Genomic DNA, 16443 nt, shown 5'->3' on the forward strand with positions numbered 1-16443 from the left:
CACAGCGCACCTCTGCCCCCTGGTGGTTTGCAGCTCTCATTCAAGACGCTGTCAGATTCCTCCCGTTGCTTCCAAGGCTTCTCTCCCTGTGGCTGCTGCACACTGAAGCCTCACCTGAGCGGCTTCCCCAAGTTCCTTAGGGCCTCAGAATGTGATGCTGGCTACACAGTTTTCCTCTTGTGCTCCTTTTAATGACTTTATTAGTATGGTCACAAGTTTGACATCTAGAGCACACTGTTAACAGAGCTGAATACAAATATTTCAAGTAAGTCAATTACTTAGATGTGGCAAGTTTTAAAATGTCAACTCCAAGTGATCATGCAAGTCCCATGCACTACGTCTGAATCCCGACCGCACAACTCGTCTTGTGCTTATCCTCACTGGGTCTGGGTGTGGGCCTCAGCTGGGTCGGGGCGGGGCTGCTGTGCCTTTTTTCAGATCCAGATTTTCAAGAGCGACAGTGTTGAACTTGGGCATTCCATGGAGCATGGCAACACCAGGGTTTAATTTGTTCAGGTAAATATGTAATCACCCACTATTGCTTGCCCTGTTGCTTGGCCACCTGATCCCCCAGGGCTTGGGCTAGCACAAAGGGTATTTGGATCTCCCTGCATGAGGCCGACAGGCAGTTTTCTGAACCTGTGTTTCCCCAGGATAAAAGTCTAGACCTGCGGGGGACAGTCTTCCAACATGCTGTCGGTGATGTAGCTGGAACCAAGGTGGGATTCGTAGTAATTTTTTTCATCAAAGGTATTGACAGTCCAACCAACGACCTGGATTCCTTTAGCTGACCACTTCCTCAAATAGTCCCTGAAGAACAAGAAAAACCAATCCTGTTAGCCATTCATTGAGTGCAAACAGTGCCCAGAAAGAACTGCCGGCTGGCTCTGCACTTCCACCGCTACAGGGGCCCACTGATGACTCCCCCTTCCCAACAAATGCTCTCGACACAGCCACCGCAGGCCAGATGGGGCGTGGTCCCTGCCTCACCTCATGCCACCCTGCCTGTCTTTTCTGTATTGCAAAATATTGCTTCCCTCTCAGTTCCTGGAAAGACCGTGCTTCTCCTGCCCAGTCCCCTCTCACCCAGCAGCATTTAGCTTAGCCAGGCTGCACCCTGAGATAGAAGCTTTCCCTCCTTCCTTTCTTCTTTTCGTTTTGTGAACATAACTTTGTTTCCACCCCACTCTCTTTTAAATATTTTTAAACATTTGACTAACTATAGAATTATTTAAAATGCATGGACTTTTCTCTGTGGAAAGGTCACAGTGAAAAAGGTAACGGTCAAAAAAAGATAAAGCTGGCTTGGGAGGCTGAGGCAAGAGGATCGCGAGTTCAAAGCCAGACCCAGCAACAGCAAGGCGCTAAGCAACTCAGTGAGACCCTGTCTCTAAATAAAATACAAAATAGGGCCAGGGACATGGCTCAATGATTAAGCGCCCCTGAGTTCAATCCCTGGAGCCACTCCCTACCAAAAAAAGAAAGAGATAAAGCAGAGACTGGCTTTGATGAAAACCAGGCAGCAGACCTTCAAATAGCAAGTTTCCCCCGGCACCCACCTGCCCGAGACCAAGATAACAACCCCGCAAAGACCCTGTGTAAATCCCTCAGAGGCTCCATGGGAGGTGGACACAGGTGTGACCATCCACCCTCCAGCATGTCAGCTTGTTGGGGTTTTGTTTTAGTTTTAGGTGGACACAATATCTTTATTTTACATTTATGTGGTGTTGAGGATCATCGAACCCAGCGCCTTGTGCATGCCAGGCGAGTGCGCTACCGCTGAGCCCCAGCCCCAGCTTGTTGTTAATAAGAGACCAGGGCTTTGTTTCTTCACTGTGTCTTCAGCTTCTTAACAGAGCTCCTTGTAATACTCCAGGCAATAACCACATATTGACTGAACACTGCATGCTTCAAACCACATGACACAACTCTAATTAGGAAAGCCACAGCTTGAAAACTGCCAAAAGAAAGATTCTGAGACTGCTGGCTGTTTAGGTAAGGTCTCTTGGCAGAGATGGGGTGGAGCCTATAGGGTTTGAGGGAGCCTGAAAGAACCTGAAAGGAGGAATAGGGCTGGGACTCACAGGATGTCTTTGCTATGGCTCTGCCCTGGATCCTGGATTCATTTTAACAGGGAGCTAATTCAGAAAACACACAATCCCTCTTTTACCACAGTTTTCACTTTTTTCTTTGAGATGCGCTAAAAAGCCATGAATATCTGGTCAACCTTTTTTTTGGGGGGGGGGGCGGCATAGCAGAGATTGAACTCAGAGACACTTTACCACTGAGCTACATCCAGAACTTCCTATTTATAATTTTGAGAAAAGGTTTTGCTAAGTTGCCTAGGGCCTTACTAAGTTGCTGAGGTTGGCTTTGAACTTGTGATCCTCCTGCCTCAGCCTCCTGAATTGCTGGGGTTACAGGCCTGCGCTACCATGTCCAGCTCGACCCGTTTTGGATGAGTGAGATATACCTGAACTTTTCCCTCCCGTGGAGCTGGTGGCCTCCCAGTTTCACAGATACAGTGGCCTGGTGGGTCCCAACCAATCCAGGATGTCCACTTCCTTAATCCTTCCATCCCAGAAACAGCATTCAGGAAATGTGTCAGGAGAAGATAAAAAGCTTCCCAACTTACGGAGATACAAAATCCTTCTGCATGAGGAAAGCGGAAATCCCACACAGGTACCACAGGATGTTATGCATGCTCCAATCGAGCAAAATGTCCATTACTACAAACAGGAACTGCTTAAAGACACCACTGTAGCGTGGTTTCCCATCCTCTGTGTGGCTCAGGCTCCAAGGTCTGTGAGTTAAAGCTGTTATTACATTCTGATCCGTTTGTCTCATCTGAAATGAATTTCGTAAAATAAAATAATTATGTCTTAAGTCTAAAACTTCTCAGTTTAAATTTAGCCAAAGTTCTCATTCTGATGAGGTGGCCAAGGTAGCCTGTCCACTTTCTAAGTTCTCTGTCATAAACCCTTTGAGGAAATGCACGTAAATGTACGCACTGGATGTGTGGAATACACAAGAGCCCTTTCACAAAGAACCGTAATCCTACCTTTACCATGAAAAATCATAATGGCAGGATAAATATTCAGAAGGTCACAAAAATAAGCTTTTAATGGATTCCTGATTCTCATTTCTGGCCAGAGATAATCAGAACTCAATTAGGATGGACCCATGGTCCATTAGCTCTGATCCTTTCTCCTGAGAAGAGCTGTGGGGAGGTGAGAAGGTGTGAGGAGAAAGGGGTTGTGAGGAGTGAATGGGGGAGAGAAGCGGGAAGGACAGTGGGTGGAGGCCTTCCCCTGTGCTCTCCGGCTCCTCTGCAGAATGCCTCAGACAGTTTAAAGGCCTCTGTGACCAAGGAAGTTTGGGAACAGTGTTCCCAACAGCTGGAAGCCCTGGGCATGCTGATGATGGCTTGCACCAGCCCAGGCTCTTCTCTGATTGCTGGATAATGCACTAACGCACGCTACGAACAAGAACAACTCGGAATTTTACCTTATAGATAACTTCTGGCAAGAATGAGGAGACCATACTATTATTATACAGTTGTGGATATTCCATATATATTTTCTTTAGAGCATCAGTGGCCTGTAAAATAGAGAGATTCATATATTTAAAATCTATTCAAATGTGACAGCCCAGTCAATCACCATCGACGTGTAAAGCACAGCCCTGCTGCATAAACGAGGAGTCTGCCAATATCAAATGGAGATGCTCAAAGTGCTGGTTGCTTCTGCTCCCCATGCAAACAAACGCACACCAGTCAGACCAGGAAGCAGCCAGGGCGGCTGCTCTCCCTCTGGGTGGGAGGCTCACCTCTGTGTCATGTTTTGGAAGGTGGCAGGTTGGAGGCTAGAGGGTGGAATCAAATTTTTAAAATTCTTTCCTTGTACCCTGTTTTCAGTACTAGAAACAGTCCCTTTTTGGGGGGAGAGGGGGATGGGTACCAGGGATTGAACTCGGGGCACTCCACTAAGCCACACCCCCATCCCTATTTTGGATTTTATTTAGAGACAGGGTCTCACTGAGTTGCTGAGTGCCTTGCCTTTGCTGAGGCTGGCTTTGAACTCGCGACCCTCCTGTCTCAGCCTCCAGAGTCGCTGGGATTACAGGTGTGTGCTAGTGCGCCCAGCTAGGAACAGCCCTTTTATGCCCACAATTTAGCGCCCTCTGTCTCTTCTAGATGAAGTCTGAGCCAACAGGCTGGGAACTACAGAGAGTAGATCTGCTCAGTCAGGGGGCTGAGAGGACCTGTCACCCATCACCACTATGGAGGGATGAGGGGGGACTGGGAACACATGGAGGTATTCCAACCCCCCTAAACAGCAGAGGTTTAAAAAAAAAATAAACTTCTTTTTGTGATAATCTAGCTATTAAATGGGAAAGAAAGGATAGAATTTGGATACTGTCATCACGAAGCCCCTAGGGTTACAAGGGCAGCTGACATGACCAGGGTCCACCAGGCTCACGGGAACGGCTGCTGCATCACAATGCTACATCCTGCTGATTTCTGGAATGTGGCACACAGCCACAGGGACTATAAGCAACAAATGTCTTCCCCTCAAAATGAAGAAAAAAAGTATGCTCTTTCACATCATGCCTCTCCCTCACTAGCGAACCCAAGCGCGAGCTGCAGGACCAGAGTTGGTCTCCTGCTCTGAACTAACACACGCTCTTTGCCTACTCTACTCATTGACTGCTCTCTCCAACCCTATACGTAATTTCTTTTATTATTCCCATTTGTTCATGAGGAAACTGAAGCTGTCAAGGTTGAAGTTACCTTGTAGCAAGTACACAGCTTGCTACAGGACCCCAAAATCATGATCTAGGCTACTAGGTTTCACCAGTAGCAACTTCCTACCAATTTGGTGATCGAGATCACTGTGTTCTAACCAGTCCTGGTGAACACCTGTGAGCAGCCTTCCAGAAAACTCAAGTAGGTGGATGTTTTTCTAAAATTTTCTTCTTAATTTTCAATTATTTATTTTTTATTATTGTCGGAGAATAAGCATGGTGATAAGTTCACTCTGGCTAAAATGTGGGACCTACTAGATTGCCAAAAGTGGACAACACCATAAATAAAGCCTGATGTGCTCATTAAAGACACATGTTCCTTGAGGTTGAGGGCGAGCATGCTTAGCATGTGGGAGGCCCGGCATTCAACCCCCAGCGCCAAAAAAAGACTTTCCCAATTCCACACAAGACACTTTCAGAATCCCTTCTGTAGACTGGGTGGCCCAGTCTATTTTTCAATAGGTATTCGAGCTGATCCTGACACAGATCAACTCGGAAACTTGGACGTACACAAGTATAAGTTTATCAGAATAGTAAATTAGTTATAACACTTTCCTTTTTCTTCAAAAATAGGAGTTTACTGTAATCTACACCTTTGCTCATATTTCAGGCTTTAATACCTAGTTTATTTCCTGAGACTAGAAAAAAAATTTTTTTTGCATAATCAGAACTCTACATCAATTGATGACCATTACTGATTATAAATATTGCTAAGGGAAAAATACTCAAGTTGCTGAATGGGGAAAAAGTATATATATTTGAAAAGTTGGTTGAGAACAAATGTAATTAGAATCATATTTTCATCGATTTCTATTGCAATATATTTTTTATGAGTAGAAGCATATATTTTCTAATTATAAAAAAATTTTATTTAGGAATGTCATACACATTTGAAGAAAATGTGGTAATTTTCTGAAAGATTCAGAATAAAAATATTGTGTCCAACTACAACTAAAAAAAGCTTATGGTAGCTAACAGAATACGTTCCTTTTACATAGATGTGTCCCTCTGTATCATTTCAGTTTTGACAAAACATTACAGTTTTGTCAAAACTGTACACAACAGAAATGATGGAGGGACACATCTATGTAAAAGGAATGTATTCTGTTAGCTACCATAAGCTTTAAACTCAGGAGTTTATTTCCATTAAACAAATATAATTTGTAAAAAATGAGAAAAAAGAATAACAAAATAAATAGCTAATTTTGGAAATGCCTAGCAATTAACTGTTTTTTTTTTAATATTTATTTTTTTTAGTTGTAGTTGGACACAATACCTTTATTCTATTCATTTATTTTTATGTGGTGCTGAGGATCGAACCCAGGGCCCCGCGCATGCTAGGCGAGCGCTCTACCGCTGAGCCACAATCCCAGCCCCTTAACTGTGTTTTTAACAAGGAAAAGTCCGTGAATAAACATACCATACTTGCATGGCCTTTGACATCAAAGAAGATTGTGAGGTTGTAGTGCAGGCACTCGGCCACGGCTTCCCTCAAGGTAGGGATCTTTTCATTAGGGAAATCATTCCTGAGAGAGAGGGAAGAGGATCGAGCATTGCAGGAAGAGAAGGAGAGGAACAGCCATTTTGCAAGTGTCTCTCAAACAAAAGGAAAGAGCGCCCCCCTCCCCAGCTTCCCCTTGCCGACAACCCCAGAGCCAAGGGGGTTCACTGCAGGTACCTGAACCAAGTTTCAGATATTCTTGATCAAATAACAGCAACAAAAATTATTTAATATTTAGGAAACACTAAATTTCTACTGTAACTCTACTTGTCAAAGGAGAGCTCAGGGATTTAATTTTAAGTAAATCTCCCTAACAGAACCTTATGCAGAAGAAATTCCTGAAAATACATAAATCTATTAACTATACTACTTACATTTAGTCAACTGAAACTGTTTAAAAATAATTTTGTAATACATGATTTTCTGATACAGAAAATTAAGATTAAGAGCCCGACATATAAGAAATTGGCTCTTCCTCTCATTTCACTCTACATAATTTAACTCTCTCTAGTTCAGAAAGATAGATTTGAATTTGTTGTTTCTTAGGCCGGTCTTGGTTTCCACGCCCACCTCTCAGGACATCCACACTGAGTTTGATTCTAGAGAAGAAACCTGTGTTTCCTGGAGGTCCACAAGCTAATGATTTCATCTGGAGTCAAAGAAAACGCAACCTGCTCTAGTTGTGGATCCAAGATTGGTTGTGTTGAAGAGAACAAGATGGTATATTGACTTTGATGTGATACCTTCTTAAATGACTTTTAAAGGTGATGCTGACCCTAAGCTATTTTTTGCTTTGAAACTGACATCTGATTAGCTTCAGTGTTGTTGAACTATTAAAAACACCCTTCCCCTTATACATGGCAGAGCAATAAAATATTGGGTGACAGTAAAGAGCAATTCTAGTGGCCTGGATTCTGCATGTTCAGATGTGATCAATATTCTTTCCAGCTTACATTATGATTTTCTTTAGTTGCCTTTAGCTTCTTTCTGGTCCTAGAAAAATAAGGTCAGAATCACCTTTTATGGAGGACTATAAATTCCTCAGTTGATAGATCAAATACTCAATATTCAAGGAGTATTGATCATCCTTCAAGAATTGGTATTATATGCAAATCAGCAAGCATACATTTTTCATTATTACAAAGAAGACAAGAGGAGGAATTTAAATAACCACATTCTAAAGTAAATTACCCAGTATTACGACTCTAAGGATAGGTGAAACTGTTAATATTCTGTTTTTTTGTTTTTTTTTTTTTTTGAGAGAGGTGTGAGAGAGGGAGAGAGAGAGAGAGAGAGAGAGAGAATTTTAATATTTATTTTTTAGTTTTTGGCAGACACAACATCTTTGTTTGTATGTGGTGCTGAGGATCGAACCCTGGCCGCACGCATGCCAGGCGAGCACGCTACTGCTTGAGCCACATCCCCAGCCCCTGAAACTGTTAATAGAGGGAAGGTTACAGGCTTGTGTGACTTAAGAAGTGCTTCATTGAAGTTAATAATTGAAGGATATGGATGTTCATCTCCCCCAAGGAATATTCCAAATATAGTAGTTTATTTGATCACAGAGCTATTTACTTGTAGAAACTTACAGGACTAGATCTGATATATGTGCTTTTGGAAGCTATGAGCTTAAATGTAACAGGAGGGGATCAAATTAAACATCTGAAAGTACTTTCAGCCTTATGGGGCTGAGAAACTGGGGGGGCAACCAGAAATGACACAGTATGGCAGATTCTTCTTGGACTGGAAATTGAGATAGGCAGACTCTAGTCTTGGCTTCTTTATGAATTAGTTATTTGCCCTTGAGTAAGTCATTTAACTTTTCTGGGATTATCTCTAAGAGCAGGATTAATCTAGACCTCTGACTCTTTTAAGTTTAAATTTAATTGAAAAATTCATTTCTCAGCTGTATTAGCCACATGTGGGCTACTATACTGGACAAAGTCAATAGAGAATACTTTCATTGTTTGCAGAAAGTTCTAAACAGCCCTATTTTGAATGATTTCTAGGATACGTTTTATACCTTAAATTTTATGATTCCTCAGGGGTTGCTTATAAGGATCTGAAGAGTTTAAAGGGCTAGGTCAAATAGGGATGTCATTTGAAAGTCGGAGAGCACATGATTTGTTCCCTGGTACACTTGGAGACAAGGAGACTGACAAGCAACCTCTTTCAGCCTCATGATTCTGTGATTAAAGTCACAGTACAAACTGTTGTTAGTGACTAAACTGAGTATTATCTTGAGAGTAATTCCAAGGTCAAATTTGGCCTCAGTGGGAAAGATTAAAAATATACATGACATATTTCTGTTGTTCCTGGTGCCTGCTTATTGCTTGGGAAACCTGAATGCAGTTCAAAACAAAACAATTCTCCTGAATAGAAGATGCAATTAGAAAGTGCCAGTGTCTAGCTGTGCTCTCCAACAAAGGACAGAAGAGTAAGTGACAATAAATTACTTACCTAAGTCTATGGTTGGCTGCAGGGTTAAGTTTCCTAATTTGTTCAAACGTCAAATCACACAATCGGCCAGTTCCATCTGTCGTCCGATCCACAGTGTTGTCGTGCATCAGGACAGGAATCCCGTCGGAGGTGAACTCAATGTCCAGCTCCACACCTGTCGCTCCATTCTTAGCTGCCTTAACGAAAACATCAACAATGTCAACGTCCAGTGCTTGCGGACATCACTTTGCACAACTCACAAGACCATCAGGGCTGGCTAAATGGATGGTTGTCCTTGCTTACTCCTGTCCCTTCCCCTTCCAAAGGGCAGCCCGGGCACATTTCTGTTTTCTGGGATGCTAACCTCACCTCAACTCTTACACTAAGGGGTTCCTGAAAAAAAAAAAAAATCTCACTTTCCCCACTCTTCCTACTGTCACATGACAGATGAGGAGACTTGGGACAAGTTTTCCTTGGATGCTTTTAACTACTGGGTCATCAATGGCTTAAAATATTTAAACAAATTCCACTGTTTACCTACACACTCTGCTGGTACAGTACTGAGCACTCCCCTGTGCTTGTTATTAGTCAGATATCTCACTACTGTGGCCTCAACAAGATGAGTCAGGTTTTTGGGAGCTTAACTCCATCCTTGATAAGAGGAACACCAAGCCTTCATCTGGAGGAAACTACATCTTAACTTATGTCTGCAGCACTGGCTTTTGGTAAGTCTGATAAAGTATATCAGCATTTATCCAAAGAGAGAATTTAGGGCCAGAACTGCAGCTCAGTGGTAGAGCATCTGCCTAACATGCACAAGGCCCTGGGTTCAATCCTTGGCACCACAAAAATAAATAAGTTTAAACACATAAAAAGAATTTGAACATTAAATTTGAGATACATTATCTAGTGTTTGCTTCCCTGGCTTCCTCATAATGAAAATGTGAAATGTTTTCATTAAAAAAAAAAAAATCAAGATTTTAAAAATAAATAAGTTTTACAAATCAAGATTTTTTTTCATTAAAAAAAAGTAGTTAAGTGTGGGGGGCTGCGCTGCCTGTGAGCTAGGCATCCCCTCTGAGCCTTGAGTAAAGGGGGTGTTGTTCTGACATCGCTGTGCGAAGCAAGTGGCCTTCACCTTCACTGCACAGAGAAGTCTGCTTCAGCTCTGGACTTGAGCCTTACCCAATGGGATTGAGCAACCCCCCTTGAGCAACCTTATCCCCTGCCTTATTTGGTGTAGAATATTCTATCGAAAATCCTTTGTTGTCTTTTCCCTATAAATAAAGCAATTCTGGGTACACTTGCTCTCTTGCCTTCCAGGGTGCAAGAGGACCCTTGAGGTCGCAGAGCAGTCCTGCCCTCCATGGGAAAATTACGTCAGTGTCCTGTGCTTCTCACCTTTTCTTAGCTTAATGTTGCAGCCAGCTCTTTTGAACCTAGCTCATCTGGTCAGCGCCGTCGGTGGTGAGATTTAAGTCAGAGTTTACTGTACACATACATAGTTTATGTACAATTGTTAAAGGAAAAATAAAAAAATGATAGATAAGATTTATTAGGCCCATCCCCCCCTTTGTGATACTGGGGATCAAACCCAGGGCCTCACATGTGCTGGGCCAGTGTTCTACCCCTGAGCCACATCTCCAGCCTTTATTGAGCCAGGTACTATTCTAAGTGCTTTAAATGTATTAGCTCATTTGATCCTCAAAACCCAGCATTTCACAGATGAGGAAACTGAGACAAAGAAAGATTCAGAAATCTGCACAGGTAACCAGCTGGAATGTGGCTGAGGACACACTCTGGCCCAGTAGGCCTTTCCACCAATATCACAGATAAGAGCTAAATTTCTCCTCTCCACTCTCCTCCCTTCCTTTCCAGTAGTAACAATTATCTTAAGTTGGTATGTATCATTCTTAATCACTCCCTTTGTATATTTTATACAAAGTATCTTTGTGTATTTACTAGATACTTAAGAGCCCATAAATACCAGGCAGCACTGAGCCAATACACAGTAAACCTTCCATGAGTAGCTACTGCTATTTACTGTGACCTCTTAAACAAGGTTTTAAAAGAAATTTGGACAAATTTATCAAACATGTTCTTTACAGATTTTTCTACCTTATTTAAATTTTTTTCTATCCCCACGTTATAGATTCTTCTAAACTTCAAAATTAGATTTTCACATACATGTCTTTTCTGAGTTTATTAAAAACCAAAACAAAAGCTCAATAAAAGAAATATCACATTAGAGTTTCTGAGACCAGAACTTTCTAGTGACTACATTTAACTTTTTTTTTTTTTAACCAATACTTTTGTTATTCCAGTTAAACAGATAAAATGATGAACACTTGGCTCTAAGTCACATATTAATAATACTTCATTCTCATCTTTTTATTTATATATAGAAATTTACATTATCATTATTTTTTCTTTTAGCCATACAAATTTCACATAAACTAGTTTTACACTGTATAGTTTAATTATAATACACTAATAATAGTGGCTGCTTTGAGGCAGAGGCAGGGGAGGGCATTGACTTCGCAGGGGGGCACAAAGGAGTATTTTGGAAAATGGATTAAAGGGATGATTGATCACTAGGGTGTAGATACTTATCAAAATCTACCAAGTGGTATACTTTTATTGTATATAAATTACACTTCAATAAAGCTGATTGAAAAGCATGTTCATTACATTCAAATGGCTATTAAAATTTTCACTGTTTCATTACAAAGTACCTTTTAAATATTCATCCCTCTAACTTAATACACAGAAATAATTTACTCAGTGCTTTTGACAGTGGAGGAAATCCTGGATTCTACTACCAGAAATAAAAAGTGGAACAGTTTTTTTTTTCCCACAAAGATTTCTCAACCTGATCAAGTTCAGAGTTGCTAGCCTTTATTTCTTAACTTTGAAAATTTTTCTACATACCTTATAATTCACCCATTTAAAGTGCACAATTCAATTTTTTTAGTGTATTTGCAGAGTTGTACAACCATTATTTACCATGATAATTTTTAAACATTTTCATTGCTTTCAAAAAGAAACTCCAAACCCATGAGCAGTTAGTCTGAATGTCTCCTATCATCCACCACTGAGCAACTGATTGCCCCCTGTCTCCATAGATGTGACATCAGGGACACTTTATTTAATTGAATTCTATAATATGTAGGCTTTTTTTTTTTTTTTTTTTTTTTTTTGGTACTGAAGATTGAACCTACAGGCACTTAAACACTGAGCCCCATCCCCAACCCTTTTTTTATATTTTATTTAAAGACAGGGTCTCACTGAGTTGCTTAGGGCCTTGCTACATTGCTAAGGCTGGCTTTGAACTTGAGATCCTCCTGCCTCAGCCTCCCTATGAAGATCGGATGCTGGTATGAAAGAATGATGCCTGGGCCTCACTGGCCATCTGGTAACTAGAATGAGAGCTAGACAATATGCTGCAGAACCAGATGTTCTATGATCACAAATCGAACAGCTGTGTTAGCTATATTAACCCCCCGAAGGCCATCCCTTCCACACACATCTCTTGTTATATGAGACAGTAAGTCCCCTTACTGTTAGGAGTGTAGCACAGTGTTAGGACACTTGCCTTCTACGTATAAGGCCCTGGGTTCTATCCCCAGCCATCACTCACACACACACACACACAAAGGACTTTATCTAATTGCAAGAGGAAACCACTGGATGATTTTTAATAAAGATAGGTTATAATCTGATTTATACTTTAAAAGTTGCATTTTGGCCCCCATGTGGAGAATGGACTGTGGGTATAATCTCACTCCTCTGCCACTGATTTTAAATAGTGTATTTGTTATTTGGAATATATTCATTTCACATTTATAAAGTTTCCTCTCTATATCTAGTTTATGACCTATTAAATTCTAGCACTGTCAGAATATCTGATTTTTCATATAGTAAAATATTTCAGAATATAAATTATGAGCTGCAAATATACAAAGAGATGAAGAACAGAAGAACAAAAAGCAAACTTCAAGGGACATAAGCTGTATATTTCTTTTTAAGTCAATACGGAGGAGACAGTTTCATCTTTTATAGTCTTCATTTGGCAGTTAAATATTGTTACGACTAAAAAGTTCTTTGATAATGACCTTATACTCTAGCAAGCTGAATTACCACATCTCATTTCCTCTTAAGACCAGCAGTCAATTTGGCAAAATGTTTATTGTCATTATAATATTACATAAAGATGTGCTCAACATAGACATATAAGACATGAATAGAATTCAGCTGTGATTCTCTTGCAACACAACAGGATATGGAACCTTGTGATGTATGTGCATTTCACAAACACGCTTCCTTGTTCATTTAATATGACTGACATACAGGCAAACACATTCTTGACCACACCACCACATCCACCAGTAAACACTTACGAATGCCTCTGTACTCAGTTACAACTGAGATAGCCTTTAATACAACTTACGGAAAGTTAAGGTGAAATGGAAGCCAATGAAAATTATGTGTTTTTTTCTTCCGTAGTAATTTATAATTTTTCTTTTCACAACAATATACCCCCTCCAATATTCCTTCCCTGACCTTTTTGAGTTTATGTACATTCATCAATATCTTTACATTTACTTTTAAACAAGAGGCTGGAAAAGCTGCCCTCACTGTCTCCCATCAAAAAGAAAGAAGCCAGGGGAGAGACACATAAGAGAAGTTTAACTTGATTATACAAAAACTCAGATGCCCTCTACTAGCGTAGACGTTGCCCCTCTTCAGAATTATTATTTTTTAACCTTTGCTCCGTTTTAAAGAATCAAGTCATCTTGGATCAATACCTTACATTAGTGGAAGTCTTACTAGGCCTTACCATATGTGGATTAGCTCACTGAATCCTCAGATCCTACTTGGTAGACACCATTATTACTCCCATTTAACAGATGGAGAAACTGAGGTCTGCCCCAGGGTGCCTGCTTGTTACTCCCTAGTCACCACCCATGGGCGATAAGTAACCTGCTCATTACTTGACAGTTTCTGTCTCTAGCTGGGTGAAGAAGGCCTGTCAGAAAGTCCATGCTTTACATCCTGGAGCACATTCTAATCTACGACAGAGAACACTGGGACTTGGAATCAGAAGGCTGAATTCTAGAAGGAGCTGTGTGTTTGAGACAGTTTTCCCACCTCTTTAGTGTTAAAATAATGTCTCAAAGAAACAAGAAGATCAGATACACACTTGTCCCTTGGTATGGGGGAATTCATTCTAGGACTGCCCACAGATATATCTGCATATGTCCTACAGATGTTCTCCCAAATACTTTAAATCATCTCTAAATTGCTTATAATACGTGATGCAACCTAAAAGCTATGTAAATGGTTATAATCTAATGTTCACTACAGATGCAATAAAAAACATTGTTTTTGAGTACAGACTGCATTTACACAGATGCAAAAGTGCTTAATCCACTGAAAAATCCCTCTTATTATGAAGTTAGGAGATTGCCAAGATCTGGGAGCTATCATGATTCTCAGGAGTGCCTTGTGGAAAAGGGAAGCAAAAATTGACCCGGAGTCCAGGAGTCCAGGTGCCAAGTTGGTGTCACTGTAAATATGTGTGTCTGGAGAGAAAGGTGACAAGGAAAACGACCCAGGTTAATTTAGAGGCCAAGCAAAGACATCTCTTGAGAAGAGAGATCCACTTAGATTAGCCTCATTTACTGATCAAGATCCTATTAGAACCTGGTCCATTTCCTCCTTCAATTCACGCACCGGATTTCCTTTAAGTCAGACCACATACTGGCGCCTCCTCTGTCACTTTAACATTCCAATGTCCTTCTCCTCTCAGGACCTTTACACTGCGATTTCCTTTTCTGGGAGCACATTATTTCCACGCCCCGTGGCTGACTCTTTCTCCTGGTTCTGGATTCAGTTCAACTCTCACTTCTTTTTGAGAGGATTTCTCTAATTAATACTCCCTCCCAGTCATTCTCTAATCTCATCACACTGCTACTTAATTGCAATTTTTCACTCTCTTAAAGTATCTCCTGTGTGAGTCTTTTCCCCCAAGCTGATAGACGCCCAGGGAAAGCGGGGACCCTTTCCGCAGGGCGCGCAGGGGCCAGGTAAATAACTGCTGGGTTCTGTGAAGACCCGGGGCCCGAGGCTGCCCGGCGTGGGGGGTGGTCCAGGGGCGCTGCAATGCACCCGGGGTGGGCGACCGGGAGAGGACCCCGGGGAGCTCTCAAGGACGTGGACAGGCCGGGCTCCAGGAGGGCCGAGGGGCGCGAGGCGTGGGGGGCTCACCTGCCGAATGGCCGCCAGCGTGTTCTCGGGCGCGTCGTGGCTGCCGCCGCGGTGGGCGATGGCGGAGATGCGGTCCCGGGGCTTGAGCACCTGCAGGGCCCTGTCGGACGGCACCTGCTCAAAGCTGAAGAAGCGCAGCAGGACGAAGAGGCTGCCGGTGAGGAGGCAGGCATTAAAGGGGCTGCGCGTCACCAGCAGCAGCAGCAGCAGCAGGAAGGAGAAGGGGCCCAGGAGGCCCCCCTGGTCCTCCCACAGCCACATGCCGGCGCCCGCACCGGCACGGACGGGAAGCCCGGACCCGCCGGGCTCCTGGAACCCGACGGCGAGAAGCGACCCGGAGAGGCCAAGGCACTGGCCGCAGCGAGCACCCTCCGACCGGACCAGCGCCGCACAATGGCGGCGGAAGACACCTCCAGGGAGGGAGCCCGCGGCCCAGCCAATCAGCGGCCGGGATCTCCAGCGCTAGGGGGCGGAGCCGCTGCCATGGCAACGGGGCGGGCCCAGGCCCCAGGCTCGGGTTCCAAGCCGCCTTGGGCTCTCCCGGGTCGGGACTTCGGCCCCCACCCCCGCCCTCAGACACCTCTGGCGGGGAGGGGCGGGAGGGGGGGAAAGAAGGCCAAAGATCTGAGTCTGCCCTCCAGGAAAGTGAAGTTCTGGGAACCACGAAGGGGCGGGACGCTGAGCATATTTTGAATTCGAAAGCTGTCAAACAGCGGTCCACGTGCTGTGAACTGGACTGACAGGGAGCTCTGACCCGATGGGCACCCGCCGGGGTGGAGGTGGGGGCGGGTGGCGAGAGGTAAAGGTGTCACCAAGTACAGCCAACATTTGCAGAACACTTACCACGTTCCAGGTACCGTGGAGCAAACTCTGCATATCTCAAAGCTCTGGCCACGCCCTCAGTAAGTAGGTATTGTTATCTCAGTGGACTCATGTCGGTCGCCTCCAGGAGGGTCTTCCAGAGTAGTAAGGAATGAAAAGAGCCAAAGGAGGCACCATCCGATCAATACCTGGAAGGTATTTCAATAATTTCATTGTTTTACGGTTGAGGACACCGAGGAGAGGTAAAGGGAAGTTAGCGGTTAATGGGCAGGTCAGGTCAGGGGTGTTATCAAGTCTTCCAGTGACTGGTGACCTTTCCACTCTTCCCCCTGCTCCTAATCTTATTCCTCTCCCCCTATGGAAAGCTTACGTACGGGGCCCTGACGCCAGAGTGATCTCATTTGTGCCTCACAATCACACTTGTAATAGGCACTTTTAAAATCCGCATTTTTACCTATGCAAAAATAGGTACCCGAAGGAGAATCATTAAGAGAGCCAAATTAGAGAATGGGAATAGGACCACTCAATCATCCTTTGGAAAGTTGGTAACATGATTAAGTTTGGAAAAGATTCGGGGCTTTTGCTGCCACTTTGAACCTGTTACC

The 16443-nt window shown here is 43.0% G+C and overlaps 1 protein-coding gene across 2 annotated transcripts; it reads right to left on the reverse strand.

Annotated features, from left to right (window-relative positions):
* Nucleotides 1-445: 445 nt before the first annotated feature.
* Gde1 (glycerophosphodiester phosphodiesterase 1) lies at nt 446-15432 on the reverse strand. 2 transcript variants are annotated; one of them, XM_026402481.2, is made up of 6 exons: nt 15017-15432; nt 8768-8943; nt 6227-6332; nt 3508-3600; nt 2636-2847; nt 446-810 (listed from the first exon to the last, which is right to left on the reverse strand). In XM_026402481.2, exons 1-6 carry the CDS (start codon nt 15275-15277, stop codon nt 663-665), a joined length of 996 nt encoding a protein of 331 aa, XP_026258266.1. In that variant the 5' UTR covers nt 15278-15432; the 3' UTR covers nt 446-662. The 2 variants fall into 2 exon arrangements, with proteins under 2 accessions (XP_026258266.1, XP_026258267.1); XM_026402482.2 differs by having other exon boundaries at nt 8768-8939; nt 15017-15098.
* Between the last annotated feature and the right edge of the window lie 1011 nt (nt 15433-16443).

Source organism: Urocitellus parryii, chromosome 9 (genome assembly GCF_045843805.1).
Source record: "Urocitellus parryii isolate mUroPar1 chromosome 9, mUroPar1.hap1, whole genome shotgun sequence".
Lineage (NCBI taxonomy): Eukaryota > Metazoa > Chordata > Mammalia > Rodentia > Sciuridae > Urocitellus > Urocitellus parryii.

Excerpts from the sequence above, each read along its gene's own strand:
- Gde1 (XM_026402481.2), bottom strand. The coding sequence starts at position 15,277 with ATGTGGCTGTGGGAGGACCAGGGGGGCCTCCTGGGCCCCTTCTCCTTC. Across the intron at positions 6,333-8,767 it reads GCAGCCAACCATAGACTTAG|GAATGATTTCCCTAATGAAA; the intron begins GTAAGTAATTTA and ends CCTCTCTCTCAG. Across the intron at positions 3,601-6,226 it reads TCAAAGGCCATGCAAGTATG|GCCACTGATGCTCTAAAGAA; the intron begins GTATGTTTATTC and ends TCTATTTTACAG.